Source organism: Chenopodium quinoa, unplaced genomic scaffold (genome assembly GCF_001683475.1).
Source record: "Chenopodium quinoa cultivar QQ74 unplaced genomic scaffold, ASM168347v1, whole genome shotgun sequence".
Lineage (NCBI taxonomy): Eukaryota > Viridiplantae > Streptophyta > Magnoliopsida > Caryophyllales > Amaranthaceae > Chenopodium > Chenopodium quinoa.
The window spans coordinates 1,350,263-1,377,244 of NW_018743503.1; the positions used below are offsets into that span (position 1 = coordinate 1,350,263).

The 26,982-nt window shown below is 39.8% G+C and overlaps 1 protein-coding gene and 1 pseudogene across 1 annotated transcript; both read left to right on the forward strand.

Annotated features, from left to right (window-relative positions):
- The first annotated feature begins 1,603 nt into the window (after window positions 1-1,603).
- On the forward strand, window positions 1,604-18,094 carry LOC110739515 (F-box protein At5g49610-like). The gene is made up of 2 exons (XM_021919962.1): window positions 1,604-3,178; window positions 17,591-18,094. The coding sequence occupies exons 1-2, from the start codon at window positions 1,888-1,890 to the stop codon at window positions 17,599-17,601; spliced, it is 1,302 nt and encodes a 433-aa protein (XP_021775654.1). The 5' UTR covers window positions 1,604-1,887; the 3' UTR covers window positions 17,602-18,094.
- Window positions 18,095-19,128: 1,034 nt separating this feature from the next.
- Window positions 19,129-25,030, forward strand: LOC110739516 (annotated as a pseudogene).
- Window positions 25,031-26,982: the final 1,952 nt, after the last annotated feature.

The window sequence follows — 26,982 nt, forward strand, 5'->3', positions numbered from 1 at the left end:
ACCTTTCCGCTTTGTATCAAACCGAGTGGCTGTACGAAAATCTCTTTCTTCTCTTTTGCGATAACGGTCACATCTCAAAATGCGATCCATTCTACCATCCCGTTGAGATTTATGAGTTACTACTACCAAGCAAAATCCAGCTGCAATTGCAACCTGTTTTGCCCAATCAATCGCTTGTTGAGCTTCTTCGAATGGACCATCATGTCCAAATATCCCACTGTAATCATTTCCGTCTCCACCATAATCCTGCATCAATTATATATTATAATAAATACATTTAATGGATAATACATTTAATTTCTATATTTACACAGAATAAAAAAAAAACATAATTATGTATAATATTATTCATACACATACACATACAAATTTTAAACACAATCATTTATAAAAGTCACGTAAACAATTTCCAATTTTTTTTAATACAATTTCGAATTGTCAAACTTAATTTTAGAAAAAAACCTTTCTCAACAATCAAACTTAATTTTTAAAAAAACCCAATTCGAATTTTCAAACTAAATTTTAAAAAATACCATTTCGAATTTTCAAACTTAATTTTAAAAAAACTTATTTCGAATTTTCAAAATTAATTTTAAAAAAACCCATTTCGAATTTTTAAAAAAAAATCATTTTCGATTCAAAAAAAAAAAATATAAAGGTGGCGTCTGCCAGGGTCGCCACAGCCACTGGACTGGCGCCTGGCAGGGCCGCCTCAGCCAGTAGAGTGGCGCCTGGCCAGGACGCCAGTCTGGTGGTCTAGGCGTCTGGGCTAGACGCCACTGTGGTGGTTCTGGCGTCTGGCTTGGACGTCCATGCTACGGTTAGGACGTCCATCCTAGGCGCCGGAGCCGCTCCTACGGTAAACCATGAATTTTAACGGTGACTTACCTCGTTTTCCGTCGATGACGACGTACCTCCGGCGTCCCCCGCATCTCCGGCCTGCCCTCCGGTCTCCCCTGGCGAGCCAGTACGGCTCCACATTTTTTAAACCGAGATTTGTTCAATTTTAGAAAATGGGCATAATGGTCACACCAAGTCATATTTGTGGGCTTTATATGGTAATTTGCGGGCGATGTTTAGCGATTCACAAGAGGAATCCCCTTCATTGTAGAGGTGAAATGGGGAGTCATTTTAGGAAGAGGAATATGGTAAATCCTCTTCGGGAAGAGGAAGAAGAGATGGGGAAGGGGAATGGAAAAGGTGGGGAAGGGGACAAGCAAGAGCGACGTGGCAGCTTCCTGCTGGCTGGCAGGGGCCGACGTGTTGCTTGCTTTTGCTGACATTTGTTGTTTTGTAATTGGTTGACATTTACACCGGTTAAAATTATTCAAACGGTAATAAAAAAAAACGGTAACTTATTTTTTTTAAAAAAAAAACACCAACAATTATATTTTTTTTTTCTCTATAAAATGAACCTAAATTTGCCATATTTTCAAAATCTTCATTTTCTCCATATTTTCAATATTTTTAAAATCTTCATTTTCTCCATATTTTCAAAATCTTCATTTTCTCCATATTTTTGTAATATATTAAAATTGTCATTAATTTAATTAATATATTAAATTTTCAAATATCTAATTTAATAGAAGATGGTGGGGCATAATAAAAAATAAGGGGATTCATGAATCCCCTTTGTTATGGGAAAAAATAAAGAAAGAGGAAAAGAAAGAGAATGGATATAGTGGAAAATAATGTAGAAGAAAGAGAAATGATGTGTCAAAAGGAGAGAATGAGAGAGAAGAATTAAGGTCCACTGTTGTGCATGCTCTTAATCATCTACTTTTCCAGAACTCTCCAAAGTACAAAGGTTGCCTTCACCTTCTTCACACCCTAAATTCACAAATTCCCCTGAAATTTCCCAAAATCTCAATCACCAGTCGAAAAATCATGCATAACTTACCCATCAAATGGCCAACCCGAAAACGTTCAATTCCTGGACAACAACCTTCACCACCACCATCGCAACTACCTCCATCGTTATCCGATGATGTTCTAATCGAAATCTTGAAAAGGCTGCCATTAAAATCACTGGTACGATTCATTTGTATATGTAAGTCATGGTTCTCTCTCCTTACTTCCCCATCTTTCATGTCAATTCTCGCAGCTTTCAATTCGAAAAAATCCCAGAAATTTCTGCTTTTCAAAGAACCCATTTATCTTCATTGCAAAGCTAATCATACTATGTTCTTTGCTTATGATTCCGATAATCTGACGCGTGAATTTGATAGGGTTTTCCCTTTTACAAGATCCCATTTTGTTGTATCTTCTGCTGATGGTTTGTTGTGTTTATATAATTTTTATGATAAGCATCAGAATAAATCACCATTGATTTTATGGAACCCTTCAATTAAAAAACACCGAGTTGTTGATGTTCCTCCTATTGAAGTGCAAAATACTGCTGGTGGGTTCCCCAAATTGATTTTCGGGTTCGGGTTTGATTCGTGTTCGTGTTCTTACAAGGTGGTTCGAGTGTCGTATTCTATCCGTTATACTGGGAATTGTTTTCTTTCTGAGGTGTATAGTATTAGTGATGGTGAATGGAGTTGTTTGGGGTTGACTAAAGTACCCTATTCTATTACTACTATTAGATGGAGAGGAATGTGCTTGAATGGGGTGGTTCATTGGATTTGTAATTTGAATGTGAATTTGGATACTGATCCTAATGATCGGGTTTATCGAATGATATGGACACTGGCATTGGGAAATGGAGAATCCGGCGAAATAATGCTGCCAAAAGAGTTAGTGAACATGCCTGATGGATCCTTGCGGGTTGTCATGGTTCCTAGGAATGGCAAGGAGGTGCTGGGGGTAATACATATTAGAGATGATATTTTTAGCTTGTGGGTGATGGAGAATTATGGTGTGAAAGCGGTAAAGTTGTTCAGTGTTAATTTCTATGACAGTATCAAGAATGATATGAATGTGTTGGTGATCAGCGATCATGAAGTGGTTGTAAAAACTATGCGTGATGGTTGGCTATCCTATGATCATAATCTGCAACAAATTCAGAGTCTCGAGACAAAATTAACACCTAGAATGGACTATGTAGATACTTATGAGGAGAACTTATTTTTGGTTGGGCAAAATAGCAAAAGGGATCAACAAGATTCACAAGAATATTCAGGTGTGAAGCAAGATTATTTAGGTGTGAAGAGGAATCATAAAAAAGTATGGAAAGGTGAGAACGGTAAATCTCTATCAATGTAAGTATGTCTTGTACGCCTTAATTTCTATGTTAGCAGTAAGCACCATTTCTAGGACATAGGGAATTCTGAATTCTTAGTCTGAATTTCAATTGACTGTACAGCTGTAATGGTTGAGTCTGCTATATCTCTGGATTAGACCTCATATTTGATTACTTAGGTTATGAAAATATACTTCGTATTTACCGATGCTCATTTAACTAACAGGGATTCATGAAAATTAGTGATGCTTCTGTAATTTTGATTATCTGAATACAGGTCAGCTTTTCTTTTTTGAATGTATACCTTTTTTTCAGCTTTCAACATAATACTTTTTTCTAAAAAACTATTCTATATTTATATTTTAGCTTTAGCTTTTCTTCAATTGATTATGAGGGTCTGGAGGGGAAGTGTGTATGTGAATGGGGAGCAAAACCTTAGATCAGTATCTCATCGATGCAATGCAAATCGATTTTATTTTATTTTTTTTCTGAATTAAGTGATAAACCACTGTCATAGGAGTGTAAGAGGGTCTGAGTATTGTTTTTTTGAAAGAGAGGATCTGTATATAGTTGATGTTGTGTTGAGATGATGGATGGGCAATGGTGGTGTAAATTAGTTATGTATGTGAATTATAAGTGATGGAGGAGTATGGAATGGTAAATTCATGTACCATATGGTTACGTGTTCAGCTTGAAAATCCAAACGAGTTTGGGAATATAATGAACATAAGGATGAGTTGTGAGATGGTTATAGAATCATCAAATGATCAATGGTTCTTATTGAAGTTGGAAAGTGTCCTAGTAATTGGAAAGCCTAAATATTTTGGGACAACAACATTACTGAAGATAGCATTGTCAAAAAAAAAAAAAAAAAAAAAAGTTGGAAAGTGTCCTAGTTGTTTCGGGGTTTTCTGATGTCCTGCGGGAGAGTTACAATTCCGAGACTGGAACCGGACGCCTGTACCTGCAAAATAACGGAGACTCCTGTGAGCTCCGCCTCCAACGGTCAAGTTAGTACCTGATTAAGGAGTAATTAATGCGGAAATTAAAGTAATAAGGTCTCTCTAGGTGAGAGTGTTTAATGTAGGTAATCTGCTTTGTTAGCGAGATCAGCCGGTTATTACTGTGTGTAATTAATGTGTTTGTTCCGTAATGTTTTTCGTAATCTTCCTGTCCTCCCCCTTAATGAGGATTAAGGGAGGTATTTATAACCTTGGGAAACGTGCCCACCCTAGGTTTAGGTAAACCTAGGGCCGATTGGGCTTCCCTCGGAAATTGGGCCCGGGTGGCCGGTTTCTCCATTAGGCATGGAGTATGCCACATGTCGTGACATAACAGGTCCAAGGTGGACGAATAAGCGCGTGCCACGTGGCAAGCCCTGACAGTTCCAACTAGGGGACACTTGGCAGGACCTGATTGGTCCACATGGCGCATTCCGATTGGTGGGAGCAAAAACAGCCGCCTGCAAGAGGCGAGACTTTCTCACACAGTTGAGAAGGGGGACGATTGGGCGGAACCATCCGCCTCTTACCGAGAGCTAAATACCCCCTACTACTGCACGGTACCTCGGGGCCGAATCACAGCCATGCAAGAGAAATTGGAGAGCTTTATTGCAAACCACACCATGGGCCCCGATTTTCTAGTGTTTGTGCCGGATCCAGAAGACACAGTCGTCTGGCCGGCTGGTTCAAGTTATGAAAGCTCCTGCTTTGGCTGCTACGAGGCGGCCATTAAGGCAGGGCTTCGTTTCCCATTACATCCGGCTGTTCAGCGAATTTTGGATGGGTATGAGTTGGGGTTATGGCAGTTAGCCCCAAACTCTTGGGTCAACGTGCTCGGCTATGTGGCCGGGTGCGAACTGCACGGGGTGGAGCCGAGCTTCGAGGCTTTCGCCCATATGAACTATCTCAGCCGGACCCCTAAGACAGGCGGTACCGGCTGGTATCAATTGACAAGCCACAGGGGCTACCTCATGACGAGAGGTAAAGCAAACAAGTGGAAGGACTGGCGGAGCACCTTCCTCATCATTGAGAGTTCTGACATTGAGCAGAACAAACGCTTCAATAGGTGGAACAGGAATCCGCCCCTTCTTGAAGGCGGCCGTAGCATTCCCCCTGTTCACCCCAAGGCTAAGAAAGAGATCCTTGATAAAGGACTCTTTAAAGTAGAGTCGAGGGTCGACTCTACTTCAGGGGTACGAGAGCAAGTACCCTTGCACTGCGTCCCGAGCTTCAAGTGGCTCTATGACGAGTACTTTTTGGCCGCCTGCGGCCTCAGCAGTCAGTGCTCAAGAGGTAGTCTCCTGTCGAATACTCTGTTGTTTCATACATTTGTTGTTTATCTTTTATTAACTTTGCTGTTTGTTTTTGCAGCTGACGCCATGAGCAAAATCACCGCCTCCAAGACTGCGGCGGCCATGTTGCGGGCCTCTATTATGCAACAAGCTTCAACCGACTCTCCCAAGAAGGGGGCACCCTTGGTGAGCTCCGAACCTTTCACCCTCTTTTTGGAGTGTTTATGCATATACTGACTTTTCTCTTCTTTTTTTTTTTTTTTTTTTTTTTTAGGCGGGTGCTCCAAGAGCTTCATCTTCCCAGCTCTCCTGGTTCTGCCAGGAAACAGGTGGCGGCTGAGAAACAGCCGGCCACTTCTTCTAAAACTCCAACTGGGACGCCTAGAGGTATGAAGTTGTCCTTGTAAATTTTAGACTTGCTCCCTTTGTTACTAAGTCTAAACCGTTTGTTTATGCTTGATGTAGCCGGCCTCCAGGAGCCTGACTTGGTAGAGATGGCCAAGTCTATGATCAGGGCAGTTCCTCCAGCTGAAAGGGAGGCGGTCAGGGGTGTCGGCACCCTTGACCTTGACGGGATTGCAGGGGTCCTTGCTTAGGTATACTTAGCATATTTTTGAGTATTTGAATTTCTGGACGCCTGTTTTCTTTTTTGTTTGGAAACTGACGCCTGTTTTTTTTTTGTACTTAGGCCCTGCTCCGAGTTAACGGCCTTCGCAAGCCGCTTGATCGGAAGAACAAAGAGGTAAAGGCTGCAAAAGCTATGGCCGCCTCTGACTGTGATAAGGCAATGTTTCAAATTGCCCAAAATGAAGTACTGACCATTGATATTCTTTATTATCAGGCGCAGGCTACCGCCGCTGTTCGGGCTCAGTTAGAGGCGGCCCAGAAGAAGGATGACGAGCTGGAGGCGACCATCACAAATCTCAAGGCCGAGCTGAAACCTCTTCGCCTGAAAATGTACTCTTACGAAGCCATGGAGAAATCCTTGGCCAGCGTAAAGGAACGCCTGGTGACCCAGGAGAAGAGTCTTACCCAAGAGCTCTCGGAAAAGGCTGAGCAAGAGAAGAAAGAGCTGGTCCGGGAGATGATGGAAGACTCCGCTCAAATCCAGCGCATGACCTGGGCCGCCTCTTCCCCAGTGCCGACTTTGCCTCTTGGGAAAGAACGCACCGCCAGTGCTCGGATGCATATAATCAACAGATCCTTGCGGCTGCTGAAGAAGAGGCGTTGGGGGAAGAGTTGGAGGAGGAGGAGGAGGAGCCGGTAGTGGCGCTTGTGCCGCTTGTAGGTAAGGCATCAAAAAAAGGATGCAGCTGAAGCCGAGTCCAGCAAGAAGAGTGCTGACCAGGCGGCAGCTGCTAATACTGAACGGCCCCCTTCTTAAGCTTTATGTATTCTTTCCACGGCCTGCGTGCCGTTTGCTTTGTATTTACCCGGCCAGGGGGCCGGGGCTTTGAATATTTTGCTGGTCTTTAATGACCGGCTTATTTTTTAATGAATTTTTGTTTTGCTTCAAATTTGTCTAAGTATTCCATATCTAATATCCAATTGTTCACTAGACCGACTGTTTTACATGGCTGAACGTTGCAGACAGGTACGGAGAGTTAGTACGCCGCCTATGCCCCTGGACGACTGGTTGTTTATTTCCAGGATAGACGATCAGTCGGCCATTTATCCAATCAGAATTCGAACTATATTGTCTGGATCCTTTTTAGGCAGGCGGTCCTGTAATTTGTAAATTTAACCAAGTAGGAAAGTGGTCTGACCAAGTAAATAGAGTATTACCTAGTCGCCAAGGAATTGAGTAGTAGAGAAAACAAGCGGCGGGTACCGGTTGTTTCCCTTTATTGCCAATGTTGTTGGCTTTTAACTCATAATTTTTTAACCTAGCAAGAGTAGTGATTGAGGGCCCCTGTTTGTTAAAAACAGGCAAACGACTCATACCTTTTAGTCTCCATACTAAGTTTGAGTGACTATTAAGTTAACATAGGAGTTACTTAGTTTTCGTCACAATCTAGATTGAGTAGTAGAGGCACCAGACGGCGGTGGCCGGCTGATACCCTTGATTTGCCAATGTTTGTTGGCTATTAACTCAATAGGTTACCTAGTAGGAATAGGGGTTTGAGTGCCCCTGTTTGTTAAAAACAGGCGGACGACTCAAACCTTTTAGGTTCCATACCAAATTTGAGGGAGTGACTTATGAGTTAACGTTGGAGTTACTCAGTCGCCGTCACTTTTGTTTGAGAAGTAGAGGTACCAGGCGGCGAAGGCCGGCTAGACCCCTTGATTCGCCAATGTTTGTTGGCTATTAACTCAATAGGTACCCCCTGTATTTATCCCAAGTAATACAGGCGGTCATCTGACTCAGATGTCAACTGCTACCACTGGTTTAGTGATAGAGTTATCCTTGTCTCAAAAACGGCTACGTGGTTGCCCTTGGGGACAGTCGTATAGGTGCCGTGTAATTAGTTTATAGAACAATGTTCCACCCAAAAGGGAGCTGCTCTCTGCGACGAATTTCATCCGGATGGATGTCGTCGGACGCCTGCTATGATGTAGGGACAGGTCGTATTAGTTTTGTAGATTTGATCAGTTGGCTTGGCGCCTGGTCTGATCGTTCGGCCTGTGGCCTTGGTAAGTTCTTGGTGAACGTAGGTGCTAAGTAAAAGGAGGGTAGCCGCCTGTTAGGCACAGGGTCGGCCAGGCCCTAATCTTTTTAGCTAAGTATTAGGCCCTATTGTGAGTAAAATACTCAATGGAGAGTAGCCGACTGTAAAGGTACAGACGGCATGCCCCTCTGAAGATAGAGTGAACCTCAATGGAGAGTAGCCGATTGTAAAGGTACAGACGGCATGCCCCTCGTAGTACAAAATTGAATAGCAAGTGCAAACTTTTAAGTAGCCCTTTACTTTACATCATTCAAAAGAAATATTTCTTAAGATTATCTACATTCCAAGTTCGAGGCAACGGTTGTCCGTCTGGTGTTTCCAGACGGTAGGTACCGTCCCTGACTTCCTCATAGATTCGGTAGGGTCCTTCCCAGTTGGGAGTTAGTTTGCCAGACTCATTAGCCCTACCAACTGTTTCCATTTTTCTAAGTACAAAGTCCCCTACTTTGAGTGGACGCCTGTGTACTTTTTTGTTGTATGATCTAGTCATTCTCAGGCGATAGATCTCATGGCGCAAGACAACATTGCCCCTCTTTTCAGGAAGTGAGTCTAATGCCAAGCGCATGGCTTCCCAGTTTGCCTCTTCGTCATATAGCATTACTCGAAGAGTCGGCTCGTAGTGTTCTATTGGAAGAACAGCTTCCGCACCGTAAGTTAGGAGGAATGGAGTTTCTCTAGTCGCCCCTTTTTCAGTCGTCCTAATGGCCCAGAGAACATGTGGTAGTTCATCCGCCCATAGGCCGCCTGCTCGTTCAATCTTTTTCTTGAGACCGTCTGAGATGATTTTATTAAAGGCTTCTACCTGGCCGTTTGCTTGTGGACGGCCGACAGATGCAAAGTAGTTTGCAATTCCTTGGTCACCCAACCAGCTTTTGAGAACAGGCGTCTCAAATTGGGGACCATTATCAAAAACCATAGACATGGGAACCCCGAACCGAGTGATGACATTTTTCCAAATGAATGAAATTACATCTTTCGTCTTGATTCCCTTTACAGCCTCCGCCTCTACCCATTTAGTGAAGTAGTCGACGGCAACAAGTATGTATCTCCTGCCGCCTGTAGCAGGCGTATATGGACCCAGAATGTCCATGCCCCACTTAGCAAACGGTAGTGGGCTGTGAATGGTAGTGAGGTCAGTAGCCGGACGGTGAATTAGTTTGCCAAACCTTTGGCACTTGTCACATTTTTTCACTATCTCCATTGCATCTGCTTCCAAAGTAGGCCAAAAGTAGCCCTGCCGCCTTGCCCTTTGAGCAAGCATCCTACCACCTATATGAGAAGCACAGTAACCAGAGTGAAGATCATCTAGTATCTCTCGTCCCTTTTCTGGAGTAACACACTTTAAGAAGGGTTGAAGGTACCCCCTCTTGTGAAGTTCTCCCTTTATCATTTCAAAACAGGTGGCTCGTTTTTTCAGTGCTGCCGCCTGTTGAGGGTCATCCGGCAGTGTACCGTTTGTCAGATATGCCCTGATTGAATCCATCCAGGTTGAGCTTCTGTCTAGGATTCCAATAGGGTTTTCCTCGATGCTTCTCTTCTCCATTACTTCCCAAAAAACAGTTCGAGGAGTATCGGAGGAGGCGGATGATGCTAATTTTGACTGTGCATCCGCCTGGTTGTTTTCTGATCTCGGCACTTGGATCAGATGGAAATCCTCAAGGGAGCCGACTGCTTGTCGGACTGCCTGTAAATACTTGATCATGGCCGGATGGGTTGCTTCGTATTCGTCATTGTACTGACTCACTATCAATTGTGAATCGGAACAGACGTCTATTTTTCTTGCCCCTGCCGCCTTGCACATGCGGATACCGGCTAGTAAAGCTTCATATTCTGCCTCATTGTTTGAAGCCTGAAAACTGAAGCGTAGAGCATACTCGTACCTGTCGCCTTCTGGCGACTGACATATGACGCCTGCTCCACAACCATTTGAAGTAGAGCTTCCGTCCACATATACCTTCCATACTTGGTCTGGAACTTGAGAGTTAGGAGGACGAGTCATCTCTACAATAAAATCAGCAAAGGCTTGCCCCTTCACTGCTTTTCTAGGCTCGAAAGTAACTTCGAGGCTCTGTATTTCTATGGCCCATTTGATCATTCGGCCTGACGACTCCATGATGGTCAGTGGCCGCTTGATAGGTTGGTCTGTATACACGACGACTGCATGTGCCAAAAAGTAGGGCTTCAATTTTTTAACAGCCATGAAGAGTGCAACACCAAATTTCTCCACTAGGGGATACCTCAACTCGGCATTTTTCAGTGCGCGACTGACAAAGTAGACCAGGAGCTGACAGCCGTCCCTTTCAGCAAGGAGAACAGCGCTTAACGCATGATCAGAGACGGCCAGGTACATGTAGAGAACCTCTTTGGGCAAAGGGCTGACCAGCCTCGGCAAGGAATGCAAGTGAACTTTTAATTTCTGGAAGGCGGCCTCAGCATCCGGCCCCCATTCAAACCTTGCCTTTTTCTTAATTGCCTGGAAAAAGTATAGGCATTTGTCGCCTGATCGGCTTAGAAATCTTCCCAAGGCCGCCAGACAACCTGTTAACTTCTGAACCTCTCGGATGGTACGAGGCGACTGCATGTCAATGACCGCCTGCACCTTCTCAGGGTTCGCCTCTGTTCCTCTCTGATTGATAAGGAATCCGAGAAATTTCCCAGACTCAACTCCAAATACACATTTCTTGGGATTGAGCATGACATGGTGCCGCCTGAGTGTGGCGAAAGTTTCTCGGAAGGTCCGACAGATGATCTTTCTGAAGTTAGTCTTGACAATCATATCATCAATATATGCCTCGACGTTTCTCCCAATCTGATCAAAGAACACAGTGTTTATCATTCGTTGGAAGGTAGCCGGGGCATTCTTAAGACCAAACGGCATGACCGTGTAACAGTATAACCCCTGATCAGTGATGAAGGCCGTCTTCTCCTGATCTTTCTTCTATAAAGGAATTTGATGGAAACCAGAATAGGCGTCCATAAAACTCATCAAGGCATGGCCGGCTGTTGAGTCGACCAGGTTATCAATTTTAGGCAGAGGGTAACTGTCTTTGGGGCACGCCTTGTTTAAGTCTGTGTAGTCTACACACATTCGCCAGGTGCCATTCGGCTTTTTAACAAGCACCACATTTGCAACCCAGTCTGGGAAGTAACATTGCCGAATGAACCCTGCATCAAGTAATTTTTTAACTTCGGCGGCTGCCACCTGACTTCTTTCTTCGCCATGGTTCCGCTTCTTTTGCCGTACCGGCTTCTTTTTCGGATCCACGGCGAGTTTATGTACCGCCAGATCAGGACTAATGCCTGGCATTTCATGGACTTCGAATGCAAAGATGTCCTTGTATTCCTTCAATAGGTTGTGAAAGTCGTCACCAAGGTTTCTCAGAGCAGTCGTCCCAACTTTGACTGTTCGGTCAGGACGTGAGTCGTCTCAAATCAGGTCCGCATGCTCACCAGCCGGCTGAGGGCGGAACTCATCCGGCCGCTCCTCTGCCAATGATTGCTATTTTCTTGCTTTTCTTGCGGCCTCTGTCTGGGACGCCTTTCTCTTTTTGCCGCCTGCTTCTTGAACAGGCGCACTCTCCTTGACATTGTCAAGGTTTGTTTTTTTCAGCACTTGACCCAGTGGCCATAACAGTGGGCTTGACATCCGAGAGATAGCACTCTCGGGCCATCCTCTGATCTCCCCTTAGGGAGCCGACTGTTCCATTATCCCTCTCAAACTTGAGCAACATAAGAGACGGGATTATAACAGCCTTGGAATTATTCAGGGTTGGTCGACCCAGAATCATGTTGTAGGCCGAGAGTTCCTCTACTACTAGGAACCGGACTACCATGTGTCGTCCTTCCCCTTTTTCGCCCAGGCGAATGGGTAAATCTACTCGTCCCAGTGGGTGGACGACTCCTCCTCCAAACCCTACTAAAGGGTGGGAGGCCGGATGTATGCAATCAGTCTGATATTTCAGTTTCGACAGACATTTGCTGCTGATGAGATCTGAGGAGCTCCCGGTATCTATGAGGATTCGGCCAACTCTCTGGTTGGCCACTTTACATTCAATAACGAGAGGGTCGTCATGCGGCCCCTTTACCCCTCCTAGATCTTCTTCATGATGACAATCTCAGGAAATGTATATTTGGACAGCCGTTCTTGGTGAACGGAATTTACATCTAACCGCCTTATATTATCTTTGTTGCCCCTAATAGTAGGGCCGCCTCTTGAGAAGCCGCCTGCAATGGTGTAGACGACTGCATCATCTGTATCGGAGCTGTCGGCCTGTTGATTCTTTTTGGCCGACTGCTTTTTTGAGGAAGTGTTCCCCGTAGATTTCTTGACATAAGTGACAAGATCACCTTGCTCAGCTAGGCGGTCTAGGTACCGTATAAGACTGATGCAGTCATTGGTGTGATGACCAACGTCATCATGATAAGCACAGATTTTATCTTGGTTCCGGTTGTTTGCAGAACCCTTCATGGGGACCGGCTTCTCAATTGAGATCCGTCCCTTGATTTCTTTTAGGATAAACTGGTTATCCTTGTTAAACGCATACTTTGAGGAGTATGGTTTGAATTCTTTTTTCTTTTTCTAGGCCGGCTGTTTAGAGGAATCAGCCGCCCAGACCTCTTTTCTTTTCTCATCTTTGTTAGACGACTGTTTCTGTCGTCCTTCTCTTTTGTCGAACCTTTTTCCGTCCGACTGTTTTATCGTACAAAGATCAGTCGCCTGTATATAGGCTTCCGCTTCAATCAAGGCCTCTTGAAGAGTCGCCACCCTTTTTCGAACCAAATCAAATTTGAAGGTAGACCCGTCTTTGAGACCTCTGAAAAAGTCAGTATAAGCTACCTCATCCGGTAACCCTTGAATCTGTATTCTCATCAGGTTAAACCGCCTGATGTAAGAACGAAGCCCCTCCTTCTCGCCCTGCTGAATTGTTCCCAAATCAAGGGTCGTTTTCTTCGCAGCGATGTTCATGGCGAAGTTGGAGGCAAATAAGTAAGCAAGCGTCCTGAAGCTATTTACACAACCAGTCGGCAGGTTGCCGAACCATTGCTGTGCAATTCCTTTGAGAGTCGCTGGGAAACACTTGCACCAAGTGGGATCATCCAACCCTTGAAGGTACATCAGGTTGGTGAATGCCATCAGATGGTCTTCTGGGTTAGTAGTGCCGTCATAGGCGTCTACTAGTACATTTTTCACTTTGGCCGGCTGAGCGGCTTCAGTAATTTCCTTGGAGAAGGCCGACGGCTGTTCACCAAGTCTAAGAAACCGTAGCTGCCAGTCCATAGGTTGGACGTTTTTTGCTGCAGGTCCACCAAATGGAGGTGGCTGCAAAAAATACTGTTGTTGCGGCACAAATGGTAAGTTTGGTACCGCCTGGGCACTATGAAAGCCGGACTGACGGGAGGTGCCGCCTAACTGACTCTCATGGTACGACTGAGTATGCCTCATCGAGGCATTTCGCAAACTGTCTTGAAAGTTTGAAGTAGAGGCCGACTCTGACAATCGGTCACTCTTCTTCTGCTCTAGCAGTAGCCGAGCATCTGTGAATGTTTGCTTCGACCCGTCCGCCTGAATATGACGAACAGGTTTCCTATTTCCTGTAGGATAACGGAATTTTGTGAAATCAAGGGCAGGTGGCTCCCGCTTCCTAGATTTAGGATGAGGAGTCGCCTCTCGCCCTTGAACTGGCTTCCTCTTCAGTGAAGTGGAGGGTTTCTTGGCCGACTGCTCCTTGACTGGAGCAGTCGACTTCTTGTTGATCAACTCTTGAATCTCTCCCTTGAAGTCCCTCATGAAGGTCATGAGTTCGTTCCTTGTGATGGGAGCAGACCCATCAGTCGGCTGTTGCCGAACAGGCGATGCGCCTGCTGGCTCGCTTCCTGTTTGAAGATGCTCCCGTTCCCTCCTTTCGGTATGACGGGTACGTCGGGCCCTTAGGGTCCCGTCTGAAGCTGTATGAGCTTCAACTTCAAATTCACTTTCGGTATCATGGTCCGACTGAACTTGAGGGTCGTCTAGGGGACGCCTCTCTTCAGGAGTCGGTACAGACTTGGATGCCATCTCTGAAGTACTCTCCCCACAGATGGCGCCAAATGTTTCGGGGTTTTCTGATGTCCTGCGGGAGAGTTACAATTCCGAGACTGGAACCAGACGCCTGTACCTGCAAAATAACGAAGACTCCTGTGAGCTCCGCCTCCAACGGTCAAGTTAGTACCTGATTAAGGAGTAATTAATGCGGAAATTAAAGTAATAAGGTCTCTCTAGGTGAGAGTGTTTAATGTAGGTAATCTGCTTTGTTAGCGAGATTAGCCGGTTATTACTGTGTGTAATTAATGTGTTTGTTCCGTAATGTTTTTCGTAATCTTCCTGTCCTCCCCCTTAATGAGGATTAAGGGAGGTATTTATAACCTTGGGAAACGTGCCCACCCTAGGTTTAGGTAAACCTAGGGCCGATTGGGCTTCCCTCGGAAATTGGGCCCGGGTGGCCGGTTTCTCCATTAGGCATGGAGTATGCCACATGTCGTGACATAACAGGTCCAAGGTGGACGAATAAGCGCGTGCCACGTGGCAAGCCCTGGCAGTTCCAACTAGGGGACACTTGGCAGGACCTGATTGGTCCACGTGGCGCATTCCGATTGGTGGGAGCAAAATCCCCTAATCACTAGTAATTGGAATGGATTGGTATGGAATCTCATACTTGAGAGATATGGATTCTAAAACCCATACTAGTCCAAAGTTGTTTGGTTTTATAGTTGGAATGAAATTTATCATTCATTAATAGAGTTGATTGTGAATTTTAGGGGGAGGGGTGGGTATGGGATTCCATGGGTATGAGGGGAAATTAGAATCCCTTGGGTATGAGATTCTATTACTAAAAATCTCAACCAAACAAAAAAGGTAGATGAAATGGATTCTAACTCAATTCCAATCCATTCTAAATGATTCAACCAAACTACCCCTAAGATGCTTGATGCATGTTGATGTTGTCTACTCTATTCAGATTTGCATTGTAGATTGTGGAGGCCCTCCCTATTTCTAGCTTTGTCGCAATTTTGCTTGTCAAAGCTTAATATGATCTGATATGATTGCATTAGTCAGTAGAATTTGATTTTAATGGCTGTGGTTGATATGTTGGGACTACAAATCCATTTTAGAAACCTGTAAAATCATGTACTCTGTGTTATCTTCTACTTACTGTAGTATTCTATATGACGGAAAGAGAGACACAATATATTAATGGAAAAAAATTAACAACAAAGGTCCTAACTATTACTGATCTTCTTTAAAAGGGCCAACCTATTAATTAACTTTGGACAGACCAACTATACTTATGTTTTCTCAAAACAGTCTAGTGTGACTTGTTACCCGTTGAACCGGTAAACTTTTTAATTAAAAAAATATTTTCAATTTTTGCCCTATTACGCCATAACCACCGCAACTCCGTCCTCCTAGTCTCCACAACATAACCACCTGGCAACCACTTGAATTTCCACCACCACCATTTTTCTTCTAACTCCCATTCTTTCTCTCTCTTCACTACTTCCCATCCACAACACACAAGCCACCTCAAACTGGCAACCAACGTTTTCAGTATCCCACAACCATGGCCAATTGATGGCTACTCATCTTCTCTCTCTTTACTTAACCTTTTCTTCTATATATCATATATGGCCATCAATTTCTCTAGGCAAAGGTTGATAAGGTTATTGACTTATTGTGCTGGGGGCTATGTGGTGGCGTCACTAACATGGGCAGGTGGGTTGTTGTAGGGGTGAGTTGGTGCCTTGGTGGCTTCGAAAAGGTTATTGATGGGGGTGTATTATTGCGATGTTGTCGATGGGTAGGTTCTTGGTGATAATTTTGTGGTGGTTGAGTGGGTGGGTTTTTTTAAACTTACTATGGAGATGGATGGGTTAATCGATCTGGGTTGGTGGTTTTGGGGGTGGGGTTTATTAATTGGTAGGGGACATGGGGTGGTTGTGGCAATATTTAATCCATTACAATGCAGATTTTGCTCATGTATTACATAATTTGGTAGATAATTAATAACTACATAAATTCTTATTACATAATTAACTTGTAGTCTAATCCGACGATTGTTGCTTGCCACTATGCATATTGGATTGATTTATGCCATAATTTTAAGATTTATAAAGTTGCAACAATTTTAAGTGAAGAGGAAAAAATTGCAATATTAAAGGGAGGTTTTATCGAAATCAAGAAGAAAGGGGAAATTTTTGATTTTTGTAAATTCAAGGTCACGTGACATATTTTACCTATAATAGCAAGTCGGATACAGGCTGGGTCCACGCGTGTGAACTACACTAAATAGTTGGGTCCGTTCAAAGTTAATCAAAAGGTTTGCCCTTTTAATGAGGACTAGTAAAGTAGTAATAGTTGGGACCTTTCTTGTTAATTTTTTCTATATTAATAAGATTGTATTAGGTAGAAGTTGGTGATGTTACCTAATGGTTTAAGAGGTAATTTAAATGGTTATGAGATTTGAACTGTAAATCTGATGTCTATCATGGCCATAATAGCTTTGTTTGTAAGTAGGAAAACATGATGCAGTTCGTTGCAATCTACCATATTCTCATGGCAACATAATTCTTGACATATTTCAGTTCATGATATCTTTTATATAGTGATCGCCTAGCAACATGCATCGAAACATAACTATCATGGCAACATAATTCTTGATATCTTTCAGTTTAAAACGACTTGGACAAGGTAATGAGAAAGCCTGTAATAGGCTCTAATGAATTTACCATGGTGTACTAATATCTTTGAGCAGGCGTACTTGGTCGTTTTTTCACATCTTGCTGATAGGATTACCTTATGTTGTACAAACTGTGATATCTGTTAACAGGTGAGCAGAAATTGTGATCAAGATAACAAAATTTTAACAATAGGGAGCAATTTAGCTAATAAAATGGGCCTAGGATGGCATTTGGTCAATGTTTATTCATATGATAGAATTAGGTCCTATCCGAATTTATAATTTATTACTTTGTAATCAATAAAAAAATTCAGTTAGAATGGACAATCATTGACAATTCAACATGGATTATCGTACGTACTTACATGTTAAACATCGATGATATGAGCTTAGCTTGTGACTTACTTCAGTTACTTGAGTTTGGCACTTTGGCTCTTTGAAAGATCGACTCTGAGACATAAATAAGCCAACTAAAGCAAGATTCTATGTAAAAAACTTGTGAGCAAGTTTATATGACTTTTTTTTTGATAAAATAGGACAGGTAAAATGAGATGAATGAAATATTATACAAGTACTTTTTAATGGAAATGAGTTTTGGTTGTACTGGCATAAATTAGCAAAAATCATGTGAGAAGTTTAACATACTGCAGTAGCAAAACTGCAAAATGTCTGAAATTTTGATTATTATAAACATTTATGTATTTATTTGGTTAATGTTTTTTGACCACAGATAAACCTTAAACTTGTCTAAAATTTTTAGAGAGAAAAGTAGTAACAGTACTACATGCAATTGCGGTATGGTGGTCTTCAAGAACCTTTTGCCTGTCCACTTTGATAATGGTAAATCTCTGAAGGTAACAGCGAATGTACAGAGGTCGTCGATTGCCCAGAGGACGGCTATCTTGATGTCCTTTTGTAGTCTGCAAGAATCGGATGAGAGTCTCTGAATTCTCTTAGCACCGTTACGTGATTGATCCCAGCTGAAGAAGCCCATCTGATGGCATAGACACAAGCCAGAAGCTCAGGCGCTCAGTATCTATAGCAGAGTTGGCTAAACTGAAATGACCTTGTATATTAAAACCCAAAAACATTTTGAAAGTATTCAAAGTATGACTTATTAGCTTTTTAGTTGACCTCGGCAGTCAATCTACTTAGCTTGAATTGAGTCTGAGCTTTGTGTTATTGTAAGGAATGAACAATATTTGTGATTGTAAAGTTGGACAATTGCATTTTATTTTTTTCTAATCCTCAAACATAAGTCTTAAGCCATTATTAAATAGCATAAAAAGAGTCAAAGCAATAGGAAAGGGAAAAAATCATTGTGACAAAATTAAGAAAAAATGATAGTGTAATGCCTGAAAGAAGCTTCTATTTATAGGCCTTGGAGGCGCTTTAGAGAAAAAAAAAAAAAGAACCGTATTATGCTAGTGGAACACTTAATAATAAAATAAAACAGAGGAAATATTATTACTTGAAATTGGAACCACTCGATTAAATTTCCATTTTGTGTCGTTAATTCCTATGTTGTCGATTTTGAGTACACGATATTTTTGCTCACCCCAATACCATCGGATCCACTATTGCCGCCCGCTCGTACCACTCTAAAAACCATCTAAGGCCCTGTTCTTTTGAGCTGCTCTACCTTGCTTTGCTCTGCTAAAGTCTGCTTTGCCTTGCTCTGCTTAAAAATAATAATAATAATAATAATAATATTTAATAAAAAAAATAATAATAATTATTAATATTTAATAATAATAACTAATATTTAAAGATAATACTAATTAATATGTAAAATAATAATAATTAATATATAATATTAATTGATAATAATAACTAATATTTAATGATAATAATTAATATTTTATATTATTTAACACATTTTTTAATGTTATAAAAAGAGTAAAAAAATCTAAAAAAAATCAAATAATAATAGTAATAATGCGATAATAAAAATAGTAATAATACTCATAATAATATTAATAATAATAAAATAATAATAATATTGACAGTAATAATATTAATAATAAAATGTGATAATAATAATAATAATAATAGTAGTAGTAGTAGTAGTTATAATAATAATAATAATAATGATAATAATAACAATAATGCGATAATAATAATAATAATAATAATAAAATAATTAATGATAATAATGCGATGATAATAATAATAATAATAATAATAATAATAATAATAATAATAATAATAATAATTCTGAAATCTGCTCTGCTCTTACCTCTTCTGTCCAGCTCTGCTATGTCCTGTCTTGCCCTGCTCTGCTCTGCCCAGAAGCTCAAAAGAATAGGGTTTAACTCTCTCGAAACCACTAAACATCTCTGAAACTGCTGATTCACCTCCTTAGATCCACCCCAATTACTTCAAAACCACCTTACTACCTCCAAAACATTTTATTATTTACCAAACATTTTACACAAACTGAAAATAGATAATACTATCTACCAGGCGAAACAATTACTGTAGACAGCTAACAGAGTAATGTTGGGAGCCTGATATTAGGTTCTGTGTTTCTTAAATGCTTTTAGTGAATAGTGATAGTAAAATAAGGAAAAAAAACCTTAAAAAAAAAAATTAAAAAAAAATAAAAACAAAATGAGCGAAAGTACGAAATATCAAATTTCTTAGACACTCATTTCAATTTTCGGTTTGAACTAAACTCAGAAAATCTGTTTCATTGCTGCTCATTAATGGCTGAAAAACACAAAAATCAGATCCATGAATTCCAAAATCGATTCATTAAACCCCTTTTAATCTTCAGGTTTACCACAGAAGAAATCGCCCAAAATCAAACCCCAATTTACCCGAAGAATTGGTGATTGAAATCCTCAAACGCTTACCAGTTGCATCATTACTTCGATTCATGTCTGTTTGCAAATCATGGTATTCTCTAATCACAAACCCATCTTTTATTTCTGTTCATTTATCACATCAATTAAACCCCACCTCAAAAAAGGTTACTACACTTTATAGTGTTCCTTGTAAATTGTTTTTGCATAATGTTGATGAACCTTTAGATAATTGGGTAGAAATTGATTCTCCTGTTGGTTGTATGGGTTTGATTGTTGGTTGTTGTCATGGGTTAATTTGTGTTTTTGATTATTCGTCGTATCGTGTTGTTCCTTTGATTTTGTGGAACCCTTCAATTAGAAAAGCTTTTACCCTCCCATTACCAGCCTTAATGCCATCTTTTATGTCACAAGATTTCGGAATCGTAAATGGAGGTATTCCAAGTTGTAATTTGCCCAATTTTACTATTGGGTTTGGGTTCGATTCGAGTTCGAAGGATTATAAGGTGGTGAGGGTGTGTTGGAAGTGGGAAATTGGGGAGAAACATTATACATACTTTCATGCTGATGTTTGTAGCCTTAGTAAGGGTAATTGGAGGACTGTTAAATCTTGTGTTGAGGGTGGTAAGTTTGTTCTCGATTGTAGGGGGGTGTTTGTGAATGGGGTCATCCATTGGATGTGTAAGATGAAACTTCCTAATAATGTTTTTCTTAAAACGGTTTTGGCGTTTGATCTTGCTAATGAAGAATTTAGTCAGATTCTTTTGCCAAATCCCATGTCAAGTGCTATGTTGTTGTCGGTTAAGTTAGTGGAGGATAAGCTTGCTGTTTCGTGTACTGGTGATGCGGGTAATGTATGGGTGATGGAAGAGTATGGTATAACAAAATCCTGGAGAAAGCTTCTTGATTTTCATATAGGAGATAATGTGGGTTCAGTTTTAGGTGCTGTAGTTGCCGGGGATGGTAAGATTGTGGTGACAACATCTGTTGGAAATTGGATTTCATGGGATCCTAACAATCAGGACTTGAAGAATCTTGCTTTGCCTATCCTTGAGCCAAATTATGTGGATACTTATGTCCAAAGCCTGGTCTTTCTCAGATTCAAAAATCGAGCACTGCGTTGCAGGAAACTCCCTGTGGAGAAGAAAGTGGGGAAGAGATTGACAACAAAACAATATAGGTAAATCTTGAATTGTTACAATATAAATTTTTACTTGTTCAATGCAGTTCATATGTCATGATCAGTAGAATGTTGTCTTTGGCTATTAATTTACAAAAGTAATGAAAATTGTATGATGTGATTCCTCAATACTCGGAAATTTTTATATTGAAGTATATGCCTCTTTCAATTACTGCACTTATACCTATATATTACAATGGATTCCTATGGCAATGTTTATGCTTTCTGAAAATTGTTTTTATAATAGCCATTTGTGCTTGGCATTTTTGAGCATAAACATATACCATATGAACTTTCACTTTTTCCTTCTGCTAATTTTAAAGCTTTACAACTTTGAATTAATTCACTAATGGTTTAGTTATTTTTTTTTCTAATGTGCTAGCAAATGATATTAGATTCTTGATACTTTGATACTTGATAGAATAAAAAGCTGTAAGTTGGTTGTAGGTAATCCTGTTAGACTGTAAGGTAACTAAAATTGTTCATTGTGCATAGCTTAGAAAGCTATGAGTCCTAAGACGATCGATTTTTCAGGAATATTTTATTCTAGTTCAAATATTTGCTACATTGAGATGGATCCGTGTTATGTTAGAAGAGGTTCTCAATGCAAATGAGAATTAAAATTGAGCTCCGTCCTTTGGATTCTTCTCTGTTTCTTTAAATTGAAAGCTAGTGCAAGTTACTGTTGTTTATGAATAAAGCTCGTTCGAGAGGGAGCTAAACAAAGTGTTATGTTTTTAAGGATCTTATCTTCCGTCAAAAATAAAAAAACCTTATCGATTTACTGTTATACTGTAAAATATTAAAGCCTACAAAATTGACCCATGTAACTGTAAGCTTCCAAAATTGACCCATGTAACTGTAAGCTTCCTTACCTATAGTCTAATCAATATCCAAGGCATATGATGCAAAGACTATACTTTGTTGTTAAGTTTGTAATTTTGAATCTGTGATGGATATAATTTGAGTCGTTTGTTTGTCTTTCAAACTTTCAAACTGTGATTGAAGTCGTTTGTTTGTCTTTCAAAGTGATTGATATAATCTGTGATTGAAGTCGTTTGTTTGTCTTTCAAACTTTCAATGTATTGAAGGCCATGTTTATTACTTTAATCTATGATTAGGGTAGGATGAGAAGTTGAGAACTAGCAAGCATGATTTTTTAGTTGGATGAAGTAGCAAATCAGAGAGATTTGTTCGATGAATTGACAATTTCTGAAGCGTCAAAGGTTGATAGCTAGGTGTCTGTCAAGTCAGTTTGGATGCTATTTATCTATGCAAATTAATGTTGTTACGGAAATAATCTACTGAAAATCAGTTCATTTAGGTTATCAGGGTTATTCATTGTGATAACCTTTCATCTCTACTGCTTGTTAAATGTGATATTATGACTGTATTGGTAGAAGATTTCCAGCACTCTGACTCAAATGCAAGGTCGTGTCATAAAATTTTAGTTCTCCCTTTCTTAAAGCTTTTTACTTCCCCAAACTCACTTTTAAGAGACTAAGGGGGCGTTTGGTAAAACGAAGGGAAACGTTATGCAATCAACATGGGGCAAGAGCGGAAAAGAAATTAATCCTTACATTTGTCTTATTGTTTGTTTATAGAGATGAAAGGGAAAGGGGGTAAAAAAACCAAAGTGAACAAAACCACCGCATCTTCTTAGGCCCGTTCACTTCATCTTATTTTTGCTGAACTAAAATTATTTTTTGCTGAAATGAAATTAATTTTACTGAATTGAAATTATTTTTGCTGAACTGAAATTATTTTTCCTGATTTTCTATTACATTTCTTCTGTAAGTTTACTGATTTTTACTGAACCTGAAATTATTTTTACTGAAACTAAAATTATTTTTACTGAATATTACTTCCACCATTCTCTTTTAATTGCAACACACACTTTTGCATAGAAATTAAGAAAGTGGACTTGGGTGGGTCCTATGTGACTTGATTCACTTAATTAGTCCTTCTAATTACCAATCCCACTCAATAACTCCTTCGGGACCAACTACTAAGACACCTCAACAGTCACAGTCACCACCTCCACTGCATAAACCGTTGCCGCCATCACCACCACCACTAAGCGGTCTAGTGCAACCACTGTCACAGCACCACACTCATCTTAAAATTGACGGAAAAAAATTTAAAAATCAATAGCAGAATGCTAGATCAAATAAATTTAAAGAAACAAAAATAAAATCAAAACAAAATTAGTTCTAAGAGAAGACAAAGTGAAAGAATTTTAATTTGGACAACCCACAATCATCCCCACTGTACTTACGATCTACACCCCAACCAAACTTTCGCCCTTATTGCCCTTACCTATTTTTGGCGTTATGGGTAGTAGATCTTGAGGCGTGGCGGTGATTTGGAGCTAGATTATGAGTAGAATGGTGATAATTGTGAGAATATCACGATTTTAGTGTTATGGGTAGTAGATCTTGAGGTGTAGAGGAGGTGGATTGGTTTTAAGGTTTGCAGATCTAGTGGTCAAAGTGGTGGGGGTGTCGGTGAGCGTAGTAAAAGTGTTGGTGGTGGTGTCGGTGGGCTCGACGAAAGAGTTGGTGGTGGTGTCGGAATGTGTGGTGAAATGTGAAAGTTGGATGGTGTCAATGAGCGTGGTGGGGTGCCGACGATGTCGGTGAGAGAGATGGGGGTAGAGTCGGTGGAGGTGGTAGGTGGTTATGTATGGCAGTAGGGTGGTGGAACTTTAAAAATGGAGAAATGAGGGGTTGATGAGAGAGAAATATAGAGTAACATAAAAGGGGAGTGGGTAAATTAATTAAAACTAACAATGAAATGAGTAAGAAAGTAACAGTATTAGGTCGGTTAATTAAGGGTAAAACAGAAAGTCACTCAAAAAAAACTTACCATTTATAGTGTGTTGCATTTAATATGACATTTCCATTTATGGAAGTGTTGCATGTAAAAGAGAACGGAGGAAGTATTATTTTAAGGTGAAGTGAACAGGGCCTTACTTTCCTTGTCAACCCCATCTCAACCTCCTTAACCAAACTATTACCACCCCACTTGAGCACCGCCTCGCTCTTGCTCCATCGTATGTCATCGGAGCACTGTCTCTCTATCTCGATCTCTCTTTTTCTCTCTCTCAGTCTCTCTCTTAGATCTTGGGATTTTGATGGGTGGGGTGGAAATTTTAGGGTAATGGTGGGTTTTGGGTGGATTTCAAGGCTTGAGATGGGTTTTCAGGTGGGTGGGGTGGGGTTTCATGGGTGGATTATTAGATTGGGGTGGACTTTGAGTGGAATTCAAAGGGTTGAGATGGGTTTATGGGTAGGTTGGGGTGGGGTTTTGTTGGTGGGTTGTTAGATTGGGATGGTGATTGGGTGGAATTGTAGAAATTAGGTGGGTTTTGTAGTAGATGGGCGGTGAGGCGGTGGTGGGTTTTTAGATTACAGTGGTGGTTGGGTAAATTTGGCAAAGATTGTGTGGGTTTTGTAGTGCATAGGCGGTGGTGCTTAGGGTGGCGATGGTGGTGAGGTGGTAGTATGGGTCAGTGGCAGGGTTAGTCTATTTTCATTATTAATTCCTTTTATTTTCTCCATAGGTTGCTTATGTGTATTCTACTAATCTGTATGAAGTCATCCATTGCATGAACTACGGTTGTCACATTTGGCACATCACTTTATAGTTAAATAGTGTGCCTTTTAGCAAATTCTGTCAGGGTTGGCTACTGTTGTCATTATTTGCTCTTCACTCCCTTCATGCCCTGCACTGGTGTCGTAAATTTTCTGCACTGCCAAACTTATGCTGTCTTTTTATACACTGTCTTCTGTATTGTGTCATCCTTGTCATAATGGTGCTGTTCTGCTGGCCTTGCCTTGAGTTGTACCTTATTTTTGGTCTTAGAAGATTTTAGTTCATAGTTCATTAATAAAATCAATTCTATTGTCCTAATTATCTTTTACTTTTGTATGTCTTCATCAGGAGCTACTTGCGCTTTTAAGGAGTGAGGATTATCGGAACTGAACAGTGTAACAGTCAAGTTCAATCGGCTATATATACACATATATTATGTAATATCCGTTGTCATAGCGCCCCCCTCCGCCCTGCGGTGACTGTATATAATTATTTGAGCATGCAGTGTTGAAGTTTATCTCTGTATATGTAAACATGAGCAGCTCTTGAAACACCTGTAAGAATTTGGTTTATGTATTGATCCGTATATAAGCTGCTGTTAGTATAATACGAAGTACTTTGAAAATATAATATATGATACACTTATAAATCATGAGCAGTCACAGACGATCTTCAACTGAAAGATGGCATAATGAAAGGATAATATGATCATATTTTTAATTGGTATCATTGTAAGAGTTTAGTTCCAGGTTTGAAAAAGTTGCCTCATCAATAACTATATACTAAAAGACACACCAGCAATGACACGTGTCGATTTCTGGTATGTTCTTAGTATATTTTTTTTAATAATTAATTACTAAATTTTATTTAAGGAAGTTATTTAAAAAAAAAAGTTTGTTTTTTTTTGTCAACTATATAAATGAGCACTAATATTTATCATTTTTATGTTGATACTCAATTAATTACGGAATAATAAGGAAATATATAATTGTTTTCAAGATGTATTTTTGGTGGAATATATTTTAAGAATATAATCTTGAACAAATATTCCATGTTACTTCAATTTTGTTAAAGACATTAAACAATTTTTATATTGTATGCTATAAATAAATTAATTTGTAAAAGTAATTAAAATAACGTACCGTGCATGGCACGGAACCTAACCTAGTTTTCATTAATTGAAACTCGTTGTGATTTGAGCTTTGTAACGAGCGTGTGCCATGAGTATGGATTATTATGCATTACTTAATATCTTCATTTTCCACCATACAATCGATTATACCTTATAAGAGACAACTAATTGTCTTGTTTGCTCATTTGCACGAATGAAGCATATTAGTTTTGTTCTTATTATCAATTTACTCGATAAGTTCATTCTTTTTGTTCAAAAAAAATAATTTACTCTCATTGTATACAAGTTATATTAGCAAAAGTAATTTAGTACAAATGGTTGAGCTTTAATTATCCATTTATTTGACATAACTTGTCCATTATATGCGAGCAAGATAAATTTTCCCTAGGGGTGCTAATCATGGTAAATTTGTTTTTGAATTATATGCTAATAAAATATATTATCGAGATATTTACGAGCCTATCGAGTCAAGTCAGTGCTTTCTCAGCTGTATTCGTTAACATCTCAAGTCGAGCCATATTCAAGTCGAGTTTCAACCGGACTTTGACCGAGTCGAGTTTTAACCGAGCTTTGACCGAGTCGAGTTCAAGTTGCTCGCGAGCTGCTCAACTTATTAGCATCCTAATTTTTCTATTTTTTTTTCAAATGAGGAAAATTAATTTGTTCAGTTTTTATAAACAAGCCAACAATGATAATCGATTGTACAAGTGATAGATAAAAGATACAAATAACAAAACCACATGAACAAATTCCGTATTATTCAGGATCTCTTACCAAAACGGCAAATTTAACAAAAGTATTTACCAAAATAGCTAATTATAAATTTTAATTCCAAAACTAGTTAAATTATTGACTTGGAAGGAAATTATCTGTTTCTTATTTTCCTTTGAACCGGTTTGGTTCACTTTATTGATTTTTTTTAATTTTGTTTTCTAATTTGGTTTTATTTTAATTTTTTTGTAGGATTTTCTTAAAGTAGGAAAATTTAAGTCATATACAAATATACGGAGTATGTAAACAGTCCCAGAAACCCTAATTTCGATCACAAAAATAAAATAAATTTAAAAATAAAAAAAATAATTTTTCGTCTAGATCGTATTACAAAAATTTAGAATTTCAAGTAGTATTGTTCTATCAACACTACCACAAATTTATACGAAGATAAGGGTTTTAAAGGTATTGTTCATTTTTTATAAATTATATATATTTTTTTTGTTCCAAATTTTTATTTATTTATTTATTTTTATTTATGTATTTTTTGGTTAATTAGAAATTTGGAACAATTTTTTGTGTGATTTTTTTATTTTGTGAAACTTTTTAAAAAAATTGAGAATCGTTGCAAATATATTATGTTGAATGTTATTTTTCAAATTAATGGGATATTTTAATCTATGACATTAGAATTT

Excerpts from the sequence above, each read along its gene's own strand:
- LOC110739515 (XM_021919962.1), top strand. The coding sequence starts at position 1,888 with ATGCATAACTTACCCATCAAATGGCCAACCCGAAAACGTTCAATTCCT.